Source organism: Tenrec ecaudatus, chromosome 9 (genome assembly GCF_050624435.1).
Source record: "Tenrec ecaudatus isolate mTenEca1 chromosome 9, mTenEca1.hap1, whole genome shotgun sequence".
NCBI lineage: Eukaryota > Metazoa > Chordata > Mammalia > Afrosoricida > Tenrecidae > Tenrec > Tenrec ecaudatus.
The window spans coordinates 51,939,346-51,953,957 of NC_134538.1; the positions used below are offsets into that span (position 1 = coordinate 51,939,346).

At 48.1% G+C, this 14,612-nt stretch overlaps 1 protein-coding gene across 3 annotated transcripts in view; it reads right to left on the reverse strand.

Annotated features, from left to right (window-relative positions):
- Positions 1 to 4,633: 4,633 nt before the first annotated feature.
- The window catches only part of URGCP (upregulator of cell proliferation), a 74,440-nt gene continuing 64,461 nt past the window's right edge, over positions 4,634 to 14,612 (reverse strand). For all 3 annotated transcript variants that reach the window (XM_075558082.1, XM_075558081.1, XM_075558080.1), the window contains exons 3-5: positions 10,310 to 10,360; positions 10,056 to 10,094; positions 4,634 to 8,005 (exon numbers count right to left, since the gene is read on the reverse strand). In XM_075558082.1, coding sequence (XP_075414197.1) covers positions 5,412 to 8,005; positions 10,056 to 10,094; positions 10,310 to 10,343 — 2,667 coding nt within the window. In that variant the 5' untranslated portion in view covers positions 10,344 to 10,360 and the 3' untranslated portion in view covers positions 4,634 to 5,411. The remainder of the gene's footprint in view (positions 8,006 to 10,055; positions 10,095 to 10,309; positions 10,361 to 14,612) is intronic.

Below are 14,612 nucleotides of genomic sequence, written 5' to 3' on the forward strand. Positions count from 1 at the left end.
CTGGTAGTGTCAAACTGCTGGCATTGTTGGGGTGAGCAGCCTGATATGAACCCCACTCGGCCTCCAGAGCTCTTTTCAGTTAAGACGCCCAGCCTCAGAAACCCAGAAGGGCAGTTCCACTCTGCCCAGCAGGGTTGCTATGAATCTACATGGACTCCTGGGCAGTAAGTTTTCTGAGTCGTCTTCTTCAGTCCTGACTCATGGTGTTCAGAAAGCCTCACTCTGGTGCTATTTTGTTGGCATCTCAGAGGAACCAAGGATAGGTTTTTAGCCCAAATAATTTTCAGTACTCACTACTCCTAAGCACCTGGGGATTGCTATCGTGTCAAGTACAAGTTCACATTGGGAAAGATTTCTGTTAACCGGCTTTTAGGTGCTACACGTCAATCAATCAAAGGTAACATCAATTAGAATATGGGCTGTTGTTTTGTAGATTAAGAAAAAGAGCTGCAAAATAATTGTAAGATTGATTAGAAGACAAATCCTGATTGGGCATGTTAAACTACAGGTATTAAATTGGGCATCTTAGTAGAACTGATATCTACCGGAGGCCCCAGGCTGATGGAGAGGCAGAAGTTCCCGGGTGTGTGGACAGTGCAGACATGGCTCATCTGTGACCATTTGTACCAGCTCTACACACAGATGGTCTTGTCCCAAACCAACCTTTGTGAGGCACTCACGGTGTGGTGGGCACTTTGAAAATACTTCCTATTCCTAAGCAGGTCTGAATAGAGGGGCATGGTAACCTTTCTGGTAACTCTGCCCAAAGGTCCTGTAGCTTCAAGTTAGTAGGCCAAGATTCAGAAGCTGGTAGGGTACCCTATCCACTTAAGCGAGTTCCAGCCTACCTCCATTTCACTACAGGCTCTGGGGGGAGAGATCCTATCCCTTATTTCAAACACTCCTCCCAGGTCCATTAACCTCCAGACTGCATTTACTTGGTCTGAGCTTTCATCAACCATCTGAATTCTCTTAGGACCATGCCTTCTCTTGTGAGCAATTTCCCTCATCTCAGACTCTCCCACCACCCCCCACACACCCTCTCACACAACTCAGAGTGGCCCTCTCACCCCCCAGCTTGGTTTCCAGAGCTTTGGCGACCCAGAGCCCCATGGAAAGTTGGGGCCCTCTAATGCTTTGAAGCAATCTTCAAGTCTAATGTAGGCGGCCCTCTGGCTGGGAAAGCAGACTGACACTCAGCTTCTTGAACTCTCGGCTGTGCTGCAGAACCTGAGTGTGGCAGAAATCTGAGTCATAAGAGCAGCAGACTTCCGGGTCTGGAATTTTGGCATCAGTACCTGAAAAGGGGCAATATGGGCACCAGTGGACTGTATGGAAAACATGATCAGTCCTTCTCTGGCTCCTGCACCCATAAGAGGCAAGAGCATGCTAGGACCGCCCAGGGTCTTCCCAGGACTCTTGGGCTCCTCTATGCATCTTCTGTGATGCTCTGGTGGAACTGCTGAGACGCTGTCCAGAAGCTCCCTTGCTCCAAAGCTGAATGAAATACATTCACTTAATTTTCAGGGGTTTTGTAGCTGAATTATATCTGCATTTTTACACACACACACACACACACACACACACACACACCCCTGTGGAGTCAATTCAGTGCCACGTGTCAGAGTTGAACTATGTTCAATAGGTTTTCAATCACCGAAACATATTTTTACTTTTTCTGAAATATGTTGCTGGTCCTTTCTTCTGAAGCGCCTTTGGTGAGATTCAAACTTCCTACCTTTGGTCAGCAGCCAAGGGCTTTGACTTTATGCACCACACCCTTGGACACTGGACAGACCCCTCTGATCATAATCTTTGACTTGTAAGAAGTTACTACGGTTGGTTCCGTGTTCCGGAGTTCAGGATCCTTATAATTTAGGAATGTCCCCAAGGAGATAACTACGCCTACTCGAATGAATCTTGAAGGACTGACCGATGTTCAGTGATCACAGTACTTGAACATGGAGCCAGGAGCATCCTAGATGACATTCCTACAGGGCTGGGAAACACCAGGGCAGTTTTTAAAACGGGGTAGCTCTCGTGGCTCTGAGGGGAGGGAGAGGGTAACTTGGGGATTTCCAGGTCAACCAACACCTTAAGATTTGTGTTATATTCATGATCCAGAGAAGAGATCAAAGTTTCCAGAGCCAGAGAATATAAGATACTTTAGTTTTCGAAGGCTTCCCTGTTTCGCAGTCTTAGTAGGCAAAGGGGTTTCCTAAGTTTGTTAGCAAAAACTGAGGTCTCTAGAGGTCTAGTACCTCTTCAGCTCCATTTTCAAGTGTCAAGAAAACGGATTCTCAGAACCCATCAGGCCACACTGCAGACATCACGAGATCAGCACGCGCAGCATCCCAGGGCTCCGGAAGGCAGGCAAGCAGGCTACCCAGAGTCTCTATCTGCTACACGGCATTCCAGTGCAGGGGCTGGCGCATACCCTGATTTAAGGTCTGATTTAAAGAGTATAAAAAACAGATAGGTGCTCTAGTAAAAACTTGAGAAAAGGGCCTCATTTTTCCTAAACTCATGAAATACAAAAGGAAACTGCCAGGTCTAAGCATCAAGGTTCAGATGATCGATGGAGATAAGGCTTCCGAGGGTCAGGTGAGATGGCCATGTTTAGGCTCCTCAGCTCAGGAAGCAGGCAGTCCTTGACCTGTATGTCCAGCAGGAGATTTAACAGGGCAGGAGCCTGAAGTTCTTAGCTGAGTGTTAGTTCATATGGTGGCAAGTGTGTCAGGGAAGAAGCCTGGAAGCTGCGGAAGTTTGGGCAAAGAAGAGCGCTTAGTAGGAGCTGCAGTGAACAGTGCAGGCTGTGCTCTGCGGGGAGGGGTTTAACTCTTCTGGTCTCCTGAGGGTACGACAGGATGCTTTGGAGTTCCTATGAAGATATTTACACACACACACACACACACACACACACACACACACACACACGTTAAAAGTGTGAGGTGAGAAGGGCTAACCCATTGCTGTGCCGGCCTCACAAAAGTATTATTTGTACTGGTGAACTTGTCAAGGGTGAAGATTTTATCCCCAGCTGTATCTGAGAAGTCTTTCCCACCCTTCAGTACAGCAAACACAAAACCTCCCGTTCAAAGAAGGGGGCCTCACATTAACTACTTTATAAAAGCTTCGACATAAGACAGAATGAAAAGTTATGAATTTATGAGAAATATAACTTGGCCAATCAATAGAGCCAAAACAGTCATCTCACATCAGAGAGAGAGAGAGAGAGAGAGATCGTTCATATCCACAGCGGCACTGCCCCAGCAGCTAGGCAAGCCCAGCACCAGGAGGCACTGTGAAGCTGCAGGTGAGAGACTTTTACTGGGTTCCATTCCAAAGTCGGAGGTTAGACAAAGGACCAAGAATCTGGATGAGCAGCCAAGGCAGACAGTTCTGGACCAAAGGCAGAAGTCTAAAAAATGGGCAGCCAAATTCAAACACAGAAATGTCAGGGTGTTCATGGCCACGGCCTCCGTCGGCCTTAGGAGGACAGCGACATTAGTAACCAAGAGGAGACCAGAACTATACGCCTGCCCTTTCCCGATCGTGTTAAGTGTTACGAAGCCAACACAGCAGGCACGAGGACATGCACATCTCAGAACAATCAACCATTTAAGGTCAAAAGGGCAGCATTTACCCAAGGATGGAGTTCAGAAGGGCCAGAGGAGGAGGACAGGACACAGGGCATCAGGGAGGCAGCGGGGTCTGATGAGGCTCCATGGAGGGGAGGCAAGGAAGCAGGGGACCCGTGTGTGTGAGCTGCTGAATGCCAAACTTAGGGTGCTCTCGGTCAGCCTTCCCCGGTTCACATGAAGAGCTTCCAAACAAACCCGTGGCGTCTAGAATGGGTACATGGAGCATCTTAGCCAAAGGCACCATGTGAAAAGAGGCAAGGAGGCGAGGGGTCTGGAATTCGTATGGAGAACACAAGTTCTTCTGACCAGATCAGCAAACTATGGTCCATGGGCCAAATGGCCCATATCGCCTTTTTTTTTAAGCTGAATGGTTTTTACATTGTTAAATAGTTAAATCCTAGGCTAGATGATCATAGAAAGAAATCGATACAGCAGCAGCAAGCAGCCGTTGACGGATGGCACCAGGTTACTCTAACATGATGGAAACGTTGACCCAAAGCATGAGAGCCTGTCCTTTAGATGGGCGCTGGCCTTGGTGGGGCGGCGCGGCTGCCGGCGTCTGCAACGTGCACAGTGGGGAATAGGAGTGCGGCACATTTCTGCCCGTGCACAATTCTGAGCATGGGTCTGTATTCTTGCCTACAAAACCTTCCCTGCTAAGGCCCTCTTCTGCTATCAAATATTCACATCGCAGCTCACGGAATCCCATTCAATCTGCCTCCTGGCATCCTATTTGTCTCTGTCACTTCCAGCCTGCCCCTGCTGATTCTAAGGGCGAACGCAACTGTGTGTTTCCAGGACAAACCTGCTCGAGAAGGGCATAGCAGGCCTTTGAAAATGCCCCTTCTCTGAGGTGGTCTCCACTTCAGACACTCTTTAACCATCCTCTCGCCCCACCCCAACACTGTCACCCTCTCTCTCTCATTCTGGATTGGTGGGGTGGGGAGGGGGACGCTCCTGGCTGCCCGTCACTGTGCACTCACTTTCACTTCGATTGAACAACATTTATTTCGTGCCTACCGTGTGCCAGGCACTGTGCCGGGGGTACAAAGTTGGATAATACACAGCCCCTACCCTCAAGGAGCTCACAGTCTAGGAGGAGCGGCAAACATGTAAACAGATACATTACAATACGTTGTGTTGAGTGTCATCATAGAGGTATCAACAAAGTGCTGTGGGGCACAAAGGGGGCAGGCAACTCTTCCTGGGGGGAGGAAGGGCTTCAGGAAGGGCTCACTGGCCGTGCCTTGCATGCCTAGGTGACACGCCTGTAACGGGGCAGGTCACGGCACCCAACCTTCTCCCGGCGTCGGCAGAGGAGAGGCCTGCTTCTGCATGCTCAGGATAATGTCACCCACCTCTCTCCTGGAAGGCTCCTGCCGCCACGGCCTAGAGGGACTGAGGGCAGCTACTCACCTCCCCGGGCCGCAGGGACGCGCTCAGATGCCCAATACGCCTGCCTCAGAAGAGCCTTCAAGGGGCTCGGAGCAAGAGAAGAGATTCTTGCTTGCCCATGTGTCTCCTCCCCGGGCCCCGCGAACTCCTCAGCGAGGAGTTTGAAAACACAGTTCAGGAGAGACCAGGCTCCTGACCTATTGCTTGTCTTCTTTCTTAGGCTGGATCGGATGCCAGCGGTTCTTACCAAATGCCTCAGCTCAGGACCGGGGCATCGCTACCCTGTGATGTGCCCCCACATGGAAGCCCACTCGTGCTCCACACAGGCCCCACATAGCAGGCCTCCTACGGCTGGACGTCCTTCTCGTGAACTCACAGTCGCCTCACCAGCTCAATGAGCTGCTGGATGTTTTTGTTTTGGTTGGATAGACCATTCCTGATGTTTTCCAGCATGCATCTCTTCAATTCAAAGATGGCTTCACTGTATCCCAAACTCACCGGAGCCATGGGGGGAACCCCGTGCCACAGGCCAGGAATGTGCCACACGTGCTGTTTCTCTGGGTCGCCAAAGGCCACATTAGCCAGTGTCCGGACACCGTCTACTCGTGCTTCCCCACAGGCCAAAGGCAGACCCCCCTCACTCAGGGGCTCTGGGCACTGCTTCCCATCTCTCAGCTGGGGGCTGCCGGCAGATGGGCCATGGAGGTTTTGGTAGACAAACTGATAGCTGGGGGTGTGCCCGCTGGTCTCCAGCCTCAGGAACGCGTGCAGAAGAGCAAGGGGCACATCCCTCGTTTCCGCTAAGCTGACCACCGTGACGTTGCTCAGTCCCATAATCAGCGTGGCTAAGGAGGCCTCCAACTCAAACCTCTCGCCTGCTGTGGTCAGCGCCCCCCCAATCCACCCTCCTGAGTCGATCACCAGGATATGGTCACAGCCCAGGTCCTGGCTGAAACTCTCCGTCACTTCCACCAGCTGCATGAAGGCCCCCCGGGGGCTGCTGCTCTTGCCGGCGGCAAACCGCAGCCCAAACATGGTGTTCAGCAGTGTGGACTTGCCCGTGCCCGGTACGCCCAGGACTGACAGCACCACCAGGCGCGACCTTCTCTCCAGCCGCGCCTGCAGCTCCTTGAGCAGCCCAGTGACCCAGCGCAGGGGGACACTGAGGCTGGCCCCATCCACGAACTCCAGGGGGAACCCCTGCAGCAGGAGCTCCAAGGCCAGGCCTGGGAAGTGGGTGAAGCGCCGCTGGCTGGCTGGCAACTTCCCAGCCTCAACCAGGCAGCTTTCTGCTTCATAAAACTGTCCCATTTCCCGCAAGAAGTGCTCCACCCCGAGGGGTTCGGGCCAGAGCAGCTCTGTCGTGTCCACAGCCCCGCAGTGCTTGGCCCTCAGGCTGAGGAGCGTGTCTGGAGGGGGCCTGAGCCTCTGCTGCGCGAGCCGGGCCAGGCCCAACTCCATCCATCTCAGGAAGTATTGCTTCTCCCCCAGTGAGGGGCAGCTGACGCCCCTGATAAACTCTTGCAACCCCCAGGTGGGGTCGAGGCTGTTCTGCTGCGCTCGCAGTTCCAGGACCCTGCCCCTCAGCTCAGACCTGCACGTCTCGGGAGGGTCCCCAGCCCACTGAAGACGGGACAGCTCCTTTTCCACCTGCGCCACCTTCCGCCAGGCCTCCCCCTGCAGCCGCAGCTCCTCCCTTCGGTAGGCGTCGGGGTCGCGGATTTTCCTGGTAATTTTCTCCATCCGCTCCTTCGCCTTCTGACACTCCTCGCAGTCTTCGTCCACCCTGAGGCCCAGCTTGCGGGCCGCGTTGGCCATGTCCTCCACGGACACTCTCCGGCACGGCGAGCGTATCACGCAGCGCACGATGGACTGCAGCCGCCGCACGAAGCTCTCGTTGTCCGTGCTGCTGACCTTCACCAGGACATGCGAGTAGTCCATTTTCAGCACGGGGATCAATTTGTTCAGGAACCGCAGGTTGCTGTTCCGCTTGCCTCGGTAGGGGCTCAGGATAAAATAGTACTTTGTGTTCGACTCCTTCATGGAGAACAAGAGTTTGTACTCCTTCTTACTGATGTTGTCAGTCAGTATAAAGACGGCGGAGGAGATGTCCGCTAACAGCTTAAACTGCAGCCAGTGAGTCCCGATGTCGCCTCTCAAGTTTATGAAGGCCACAGGCTCCGAGAAGATGTCCACGTCCTCCCGGCCACTCGGGAAGAACCAGGAGATTTCAACCAGGCCATCTGCGATCTCGCGCGGGCTGGCGCCCAAGTTCAGGTCCCGATGCCAGAAGCAGTCGCGGGGTTTATGGCTTGGGCTGAGGATGGCATTGAGCAGCTGTGACTTGGAGTTGCTGCTCACGTCCATGCGGACAAAGGTAAAGGTGGGCATCCTGGGCAGGACCACGCTGTCCTCCTTGAAGCTTCCCGGCCCCCGCATGGGTTGTGACCACCATGTCCTCACTAGGCCCCTCAGGGCCCACAGCAGAAACATGTGGTAGTGGTTCTCTGAGTCCGGCAGCACAAGGGGGAGAGCAAACTGACAGAGGGACATCTTTAAGAGGATGTCCTGCTGCAGGAAGCTGTCTGAGGAAAGCAGCAGGGCGCACAGGAGGTCCAGCGGGTTCACCGGGGTGTCCGGCGTGGGCAGCTCCGAGAAGGAGTAGATGTCAGCAGAAACGTCATCAGCAGTGTCCCAGTACAGGACCTCCTCCTCCAGGTGGCCCTCCTTTTCCCCAGGCCGGGCATCCGGGGGCACATCCAGCACCATGGTGGTGTTTCTGGCCTCGGCATTGAGGGCCTGGAGCTTCCTTAGAAAGTTCCAGGGCAAGTCTTTGGGTACCTGAGGAGCCCAGTTCTTCATGCTGTCAAAGCTGATCTGCAGAGAGTCCTGGAGGCTGAGTTTCTGCACCTGATATGCCTCTAGTCCCAGAAGTGATAGCATTTCTTGCAGCCGGCTTCTCTCCACTATAGAAAGAAACGGAAAGGTCAGTGCCCACACAATAGAGTTGGAGACGGGAGAGCCCAGCAGGAGGACAGGTTCCCATTGCCTCCATTCAGGAGGAGGTGGGAAGGATGGATACTGTGCCATGTCACCAGGCAGATGACAGCTGCCTGGCCTGACCAGAGCAGGTGCTCTGGACCCAGACACTGGATGTAAAATGCCAAGCCCAGCCAAAAATACTTGGCGTCAAAAACCAAAAGAAGAAAAAGAAAACTCTTGGCTATCTTTAAGAATTGGGGGATTTCATGTAAAAATCTGGATTTCTGGTGTTTCTTAAAACACTGAGCTCACTCAAGCTGTCACTAGAAATCTTCGATTCACTCCATAATTTTCCAATTTAGTGCTATTTCCTCTTTACAAATAAGTTGGAGGATTTAAAAGAGAAAACTGGAAACGGGGACAATACAAAGCATGTTGCTGTGAGCCCCTGCCCCACGGTGAGCGCAGAATGACCAAGGGGGGTCCCTAGGCTGACATCTTTATGGGAACTGATCATCAGCCCTTTCCTCCCATGGAGAAACCTTCTGGTGAGCAACCGAGTGCTTACCATTGTAGCAAAGAGCTCAGCTTTACTCCTTACCACAAGGCACAGATCATCAGAAATCCTAGCTAAACTGCCACTTAAAATATTTGACCCCGATAATACAGTTTTAAAAATTTTACTGTCTATCAATTTGGGGTACGGGCGATGCATAGATCTTCATGTCTTTGGGCAGATCTTCAAAGAGTGCCCGGTACACATGAACTCTCACAGCTGCGAAGTGCTTGGAACAGTAAGGCTACTCCTCCTCATTCCCTGCTCCTGACCAGCTTCCTTACTGGATCTGGTTACTGCCTGTGAAACATAAATACACAAAATAAATGGATTCAAGTTTCTCTGAACCCAGGCTGTATTCCAGCTCCGTTCTCAAGCAAGGAAGCCATTCTGGGGCTGTTGCCCTGAAGGCTCACAAGGAACCACTTGCACTGAGCAGCGCATCTTCAGACGTCTACCAAGTTAGTCGAGTCACTGACTCAAGACATTCCCTACATGACTAATGGGACGGGCTCACAGCACTGGAACAAGCATATCGAATTCCCTTGCAGGGCCTCAATCTATTGACTAGTGTCTCTTTTCTTAGATTTTACCCTCAAGGGGCAGAGAGCGCTCCGGAGCAGTATGCGTGCCGTCTAGAGAGGTCAGGGCACTGGTGCAAAACCGTGCTGCCAAAGCCAGAAGGCTCTGTGTGAGTACAGACATGCTGGGGAGGAACCCTGGAGAGATGCTACTAGTGGTTCTCCTGCTTAAAAGCAAGGACATTGAGGCCTTTACTTTTAAACAGCATGTTAGCAGAAAGCCATGAGGAAAAGTCAGAGCAGGCACAACCTATCTGTATGTCCACTCCGCCCTTGTGAGCCTGGGCAAGGTGCTTGGCAGTGTAGGGCCTACGGCTTCTGATCTGTAAATGCAGCGCCGGGCCAGATGGTTATACCATGGCCATACATAGGAATCACTTTAGAACTTGCTGATTTTCACCGCCAAAGACGCCCACCTACAATGTTGGGGTGGAGTCTAGTTATTCGATCTTGTTAACAAGCTCCCAGGAATTTTGTTTTGGCAAGACATCTAAATGTGAGTGATACAGAAGGAGTGAACTGATGGATGCATCTGCAGTCCGAGTGACCCACCTTCCCTGCCTCCACAGGTGGTTCTGATGCCCCCCCTCAGCCTACATACTTCCTTCTCAATAGAACCTGAACCTAGAAGCCAAACAAGTGTACTGGCATTGCGTTCATTCTAGTTCACTCATAGCAGCCCTGTACAACAGAGTGGAACTGCCCCCTTGACATTTTGAAGCTGTACATCTTTATGGGAGCGGGAAACTTCACCTTCCTCCAGAGGAGCTGCTAGGGGATTTGAACTGATGACCCGTGGTTAGCGGCCCAATGAGTAACCCACAATGCCACCAGGGTTCCTTCCTTAAAGATACAAGAGACATGGAAAAAAATTGAGCGAACGGGCAAACAGCATACCTGTGGGAAAGTCACTGTCCTGAGCTTCATTTGAACCATCTATAACAAAAGCAGAGAAAAAAAATATCAATCAAATCATGTGTGTGTTTGACAAAATGTAAGTTGAACTAAACATAGAACCCTCCCTCTTTCCAAGAGAGAAACCGCTCCCAAATGTTTAAAATATAAATTTTATCTCTTTATTTTTTTAAAAAACGTTACCCATTTCCCCTCTCCCCTCAATTCAAGCTAAAATTCAATCTTGTGGTTTCTACCTCCATAATGAAACTCGCAATCATCTCCCTCCATTTCTCTCCATTCCAAATCTGGAAGAAGGAAAAGAAAACAAACAAACAAACAAACAAACAAGGCACACATATTTAGTTTCACCAGCAAATTAGACTCTTCCCATTAAAAAGGCTACAGTGGCTGATTTAGCTTCAACTTTTCCTATGTAAGTTTTATTTATTACCACTCAAAATAAGAAACAAAGTGGCAACAGCTATATACAACAGAGTTATTTGCTCTAAGACATATTATTTGTAGGATTCTGGTGGTGCAGTGGTTAAAGCACTGCTGTGAACCAAAAAAGGTCAGTAGTTCAAACTCACCAGTCACTACAGACGCAAAAGATGTGACAGTCTGCTTCCGTAGAGATGCATAGTTGGTACATAAAACTAGTTATGTTGTAATAAAGTTTTAAAATATTATTAAAGTATACCAGACAAAAAACAGTAAAATTGTTATTTAAAAAATATTCACAGCCTTGGAAACCCTTTGAGGCATTTCTACTCTTTTTTATAGAGTCACAATCAACTAGATTGCTGTGGACTTGGGGTTTCTTGGGCATACATCTTATTAAATGACTGAATAAAACTTGTATAGATTAATCTTTGATTTAGAAACACTTCAAATCGAAGCCAGTAATACAATGTCAACTACTTCTTATGAACATAGGAATCTTCTTGAGGGCACTGTGAATTAAAAGTTGACCTGCTTACTACAAAGGTGAAAACCCAGAAGAGAGCAAATTAAGCCCAAACTACTATAAGAAAAAAAAAATAAACACCAGGAAGAAATAAATGAATAGAGGAAAGGAAAACAATAGAAAGAATCAACAAATCCAGAAGTCGATTCATTGAAAAGATCAATAAAATTAACACACCTCTTGCCTATTAACAAGGTAATAAAAGATCCTCAAAATCACTAAGGCATGTATGAAAAACCAACAGTCAACATTATGCCCAATGGACAATGATGAGAGCTTTTCCCTTGAAGACATACCGGGCAAGGATGCCCACTCTCAGTGCCTACTAGCAGTCCTAGCGAGAGCAATATGGCAAGAAGAGAAGGGGGCAGAGGAGGAAGGGGACTGGGCACTGAATTTTAGAATGGAAGAGGCAAAGTTATCCCTATCCTCAAATGACTTGATCCCATGTATACAAAGTCCCAAAGACTCTTATCACAAAAGCTTCTAGAAGTAAGACATTCAGCAAGTTGTGGGATAAAGGGCCAACACAGAAGTATCGGTTGGGTTTCCATACATCAACACCAAGACAGGAAATGAAGATTTTTTTGTTTAAAAAAACCCACAACTTTATTTACAATATTATCTAAGCCAGTGGCTCTCAACCTTCCTAATGCCGCAACCCTTTAATACAGTTCATGTTGTGGTGACGCCCCAAACATAAAATTATTTTCGTTGCTACTTCATAACTGCCGTTTTGCTGCTGTTATGAATCGGGCGACCCCTGTGAAAGGATTATTCAACCCCCAAAGGGGTCACGACCACAGGTTGAGAACCGCTGGTTTACACAATGTCAAAATGACAGTTTGGGCACCCACAAGGAACTCAAATTGTGTTCCTCTTAGATGCTCTTTGACTTTGGGGAACAAACAGAAGTCTGCAGGGGCAAGATCAAGGCTCCAGGGTGGATTGGGTAAGGTTTCTCAAAGAAAGTCTCATAGGGCAGCCTTTGCTACACTCCAAAAATGAGCAGGTGCCCTGTTGCGATGGAGAAAAAAATTGTCAACTGAACTTTCCTGATCTTTTTCTGACCAATGCAGCTTTCAACTTTCTTAAAACTTAAACGCTTTCAAAGAGCCATCTAAGACACAACTATTGGTCTTTGCTCATTCAGAGCAAAGGAGAAACTAAAGGCCTGAGGAAGAAACAAGCTTACAGTACAGTCTTTATGAATCCTGGCCTCATCTTCTCTGAGACCAGAAGAACCACACGGTGCCTCACTACCACTACTACCACGTTAATCAGCGTCATATTAGATGGGAGCAAAGAGTGGGCCTGCTCCCGGTCCCCAAGTCAGACCTACCGGCATGGCTGAGGCTAGGGGACTCACCAGGACTACTGCGTTGAGATACTTTTCACACCTGAAACTTAACTCTTGAAGTTACTTTGAAGCTAAATCACAAATTAGCTTGAAAATAATGATTACCACCCATAAGTATTTTGTTACTTTGAAAAACCACCTATGTGAAACTAGCCTGTCAACAATTACTTTAGAACAAAGAATTCCGGAACACTTCCTTGTGCTCATGTGGAACTTGTACATGGATCAAGAGACGGGGGTTCAGAGGAAACGAGGGAATACTGTGTGTGCCTGACTTAAAATCAGGAAAGGTGTGACAGAGATGCAGCCTCTCAACATACTTGTTCAAGATGAGGGGGCAGGACGCTAGACTAATGTAAATGGAAGAAACAGAAATCATGAGAAAGCTCATTGTGAAGAATGGCACCAATGTCATTGAACAACTTGTGTAGAAGGTGTGCTGTGTAAAACACAATGAAATATACACACACACACACATACAATTTATTTAAATCATACACTGTTTTCAGATTTAGTAATTTTGTCATGATTTGAAGTACATAAACCTAAAATTTCAGCCACATTTAATGGTGTCTTGGGGACAGATTTTTGAAGAGTGCAAAGGAGAAAATGAAAAGTGGGGTGTTTTGGAAAGTATGACCTATTACAGAAGAGACAGGATTGTTCACATGGATCAAACTAGTGTCAAAACAAAACAAACTCACTGCCAACAAATCGATGTCAACTCACAGTGACCCCATAGGACAGGGCAGAACTGCTCCTGTGAGTTTCTGAGACTGTCATTCTTCTTGGGAATAGAAAGCCCTGTCTTTCTCCAACTGAGCGGCTGACCCAGCATAGGAGTCTGAGCCTCCAGGGCTCCAAAACACAATGTAAACAGTTAACAATTAATTTAAACAAATTTATGAAAAGCAATCAGAAGAATTTTCTCAGAGTCCAAAATCCCTTAAAAAAAAAAGGTTAAGAAGTAAATTGGAAAAGCTAAAGATGATAAAAGAAAGCATTGGGGAGGTTCTGAGAGTAGTTTTGATCAGGAACCAAGGAGTACATTTTGGGCCCACAGAAAATATGGCTTTGCACCCACATGAAAGAAGCACACCAGCCTGTGTGATCACGAGGTGCTGAAGGGATCAGTTATCAGGCATCCAAGAACAAAAAATCCTGTCATTGTGAATGAGGGGGAGTGCGGAGTGGGGACCCAAAGCCCATCTGTAGGCAACTGGACATCCCTTATGGAAAGGTTGTGGGGAGGAGATGATCCAGTCAGGGTGCAGTGTAGCAACGATGAAACATACAACTTTCCTCTAGTTCCTAAATGCTTCCTCCCCCACCTTCCCCAGCACCCTAACCTATCATGATCTCAATTCTACCTTACAAAACCAGCCAGACAAAAAACAAAAACAAAAACAAAAACCAGCCTGACCAGAGCAGTATGGATAGGAACTGGAATCACAGGGAATCCAGAACAGATGATCCCTTCAGGACCAGTGGTGAGAGTGGTGATACCAGGAGGGTATAGGGAGAGTGATTACAAGGATCTACATATAACCTCCTCCCTGAGGGACAGACAGCAGAAAAGTGGGTAAAGGGAGACGTCAGAAAGTGTAAGATATGACAAAATAATAATAATTTATATAAATTATCAAGGGTTCATGAGGGAGGGGAAAAAATAAGGAACTGATCAAGAGCTCAGGTAGAAAGCATACATTTTGAGAATGATGATGGCAACAAATGTACAAATGTGTATGACACAATGGATGTATGTTTGGATTGTGATAAGAGTTGTACGAGCCCCGAATAAAATTATTTTTTTAAAGCCGTCCTGAATATCAGCTGAGGCCCCTTATTTTACCACAAAAGCTGCATAAAAATGTGCTGGAAAACGGCTTGCATACGAGTATATATGGTAGTTACTGAAAGGGAATTTAGGGGCAGTGGTTGGATTCAGCTTTTTGATCTGGATAATAGTTTACATGTGTATGCTCATGTTTGTGAAAATTTATCAAGTGATAATATGAAAGTTTATCAAGTGAGCATATACTTTTCTAAATATATTTATCATTCAACGCAAGTTTTTATTTTAAACGTTGATGAAGGTCATAGATCTATTAATTGAAAATAGACATGAATCTATAAATACAAGAAACTCAAAGAACCCCAAACACAATTAGAGGCTGTATTGAGTCACATTATAGTCATGGCTCTCAAAAATATGGATAGAGAAAGAATT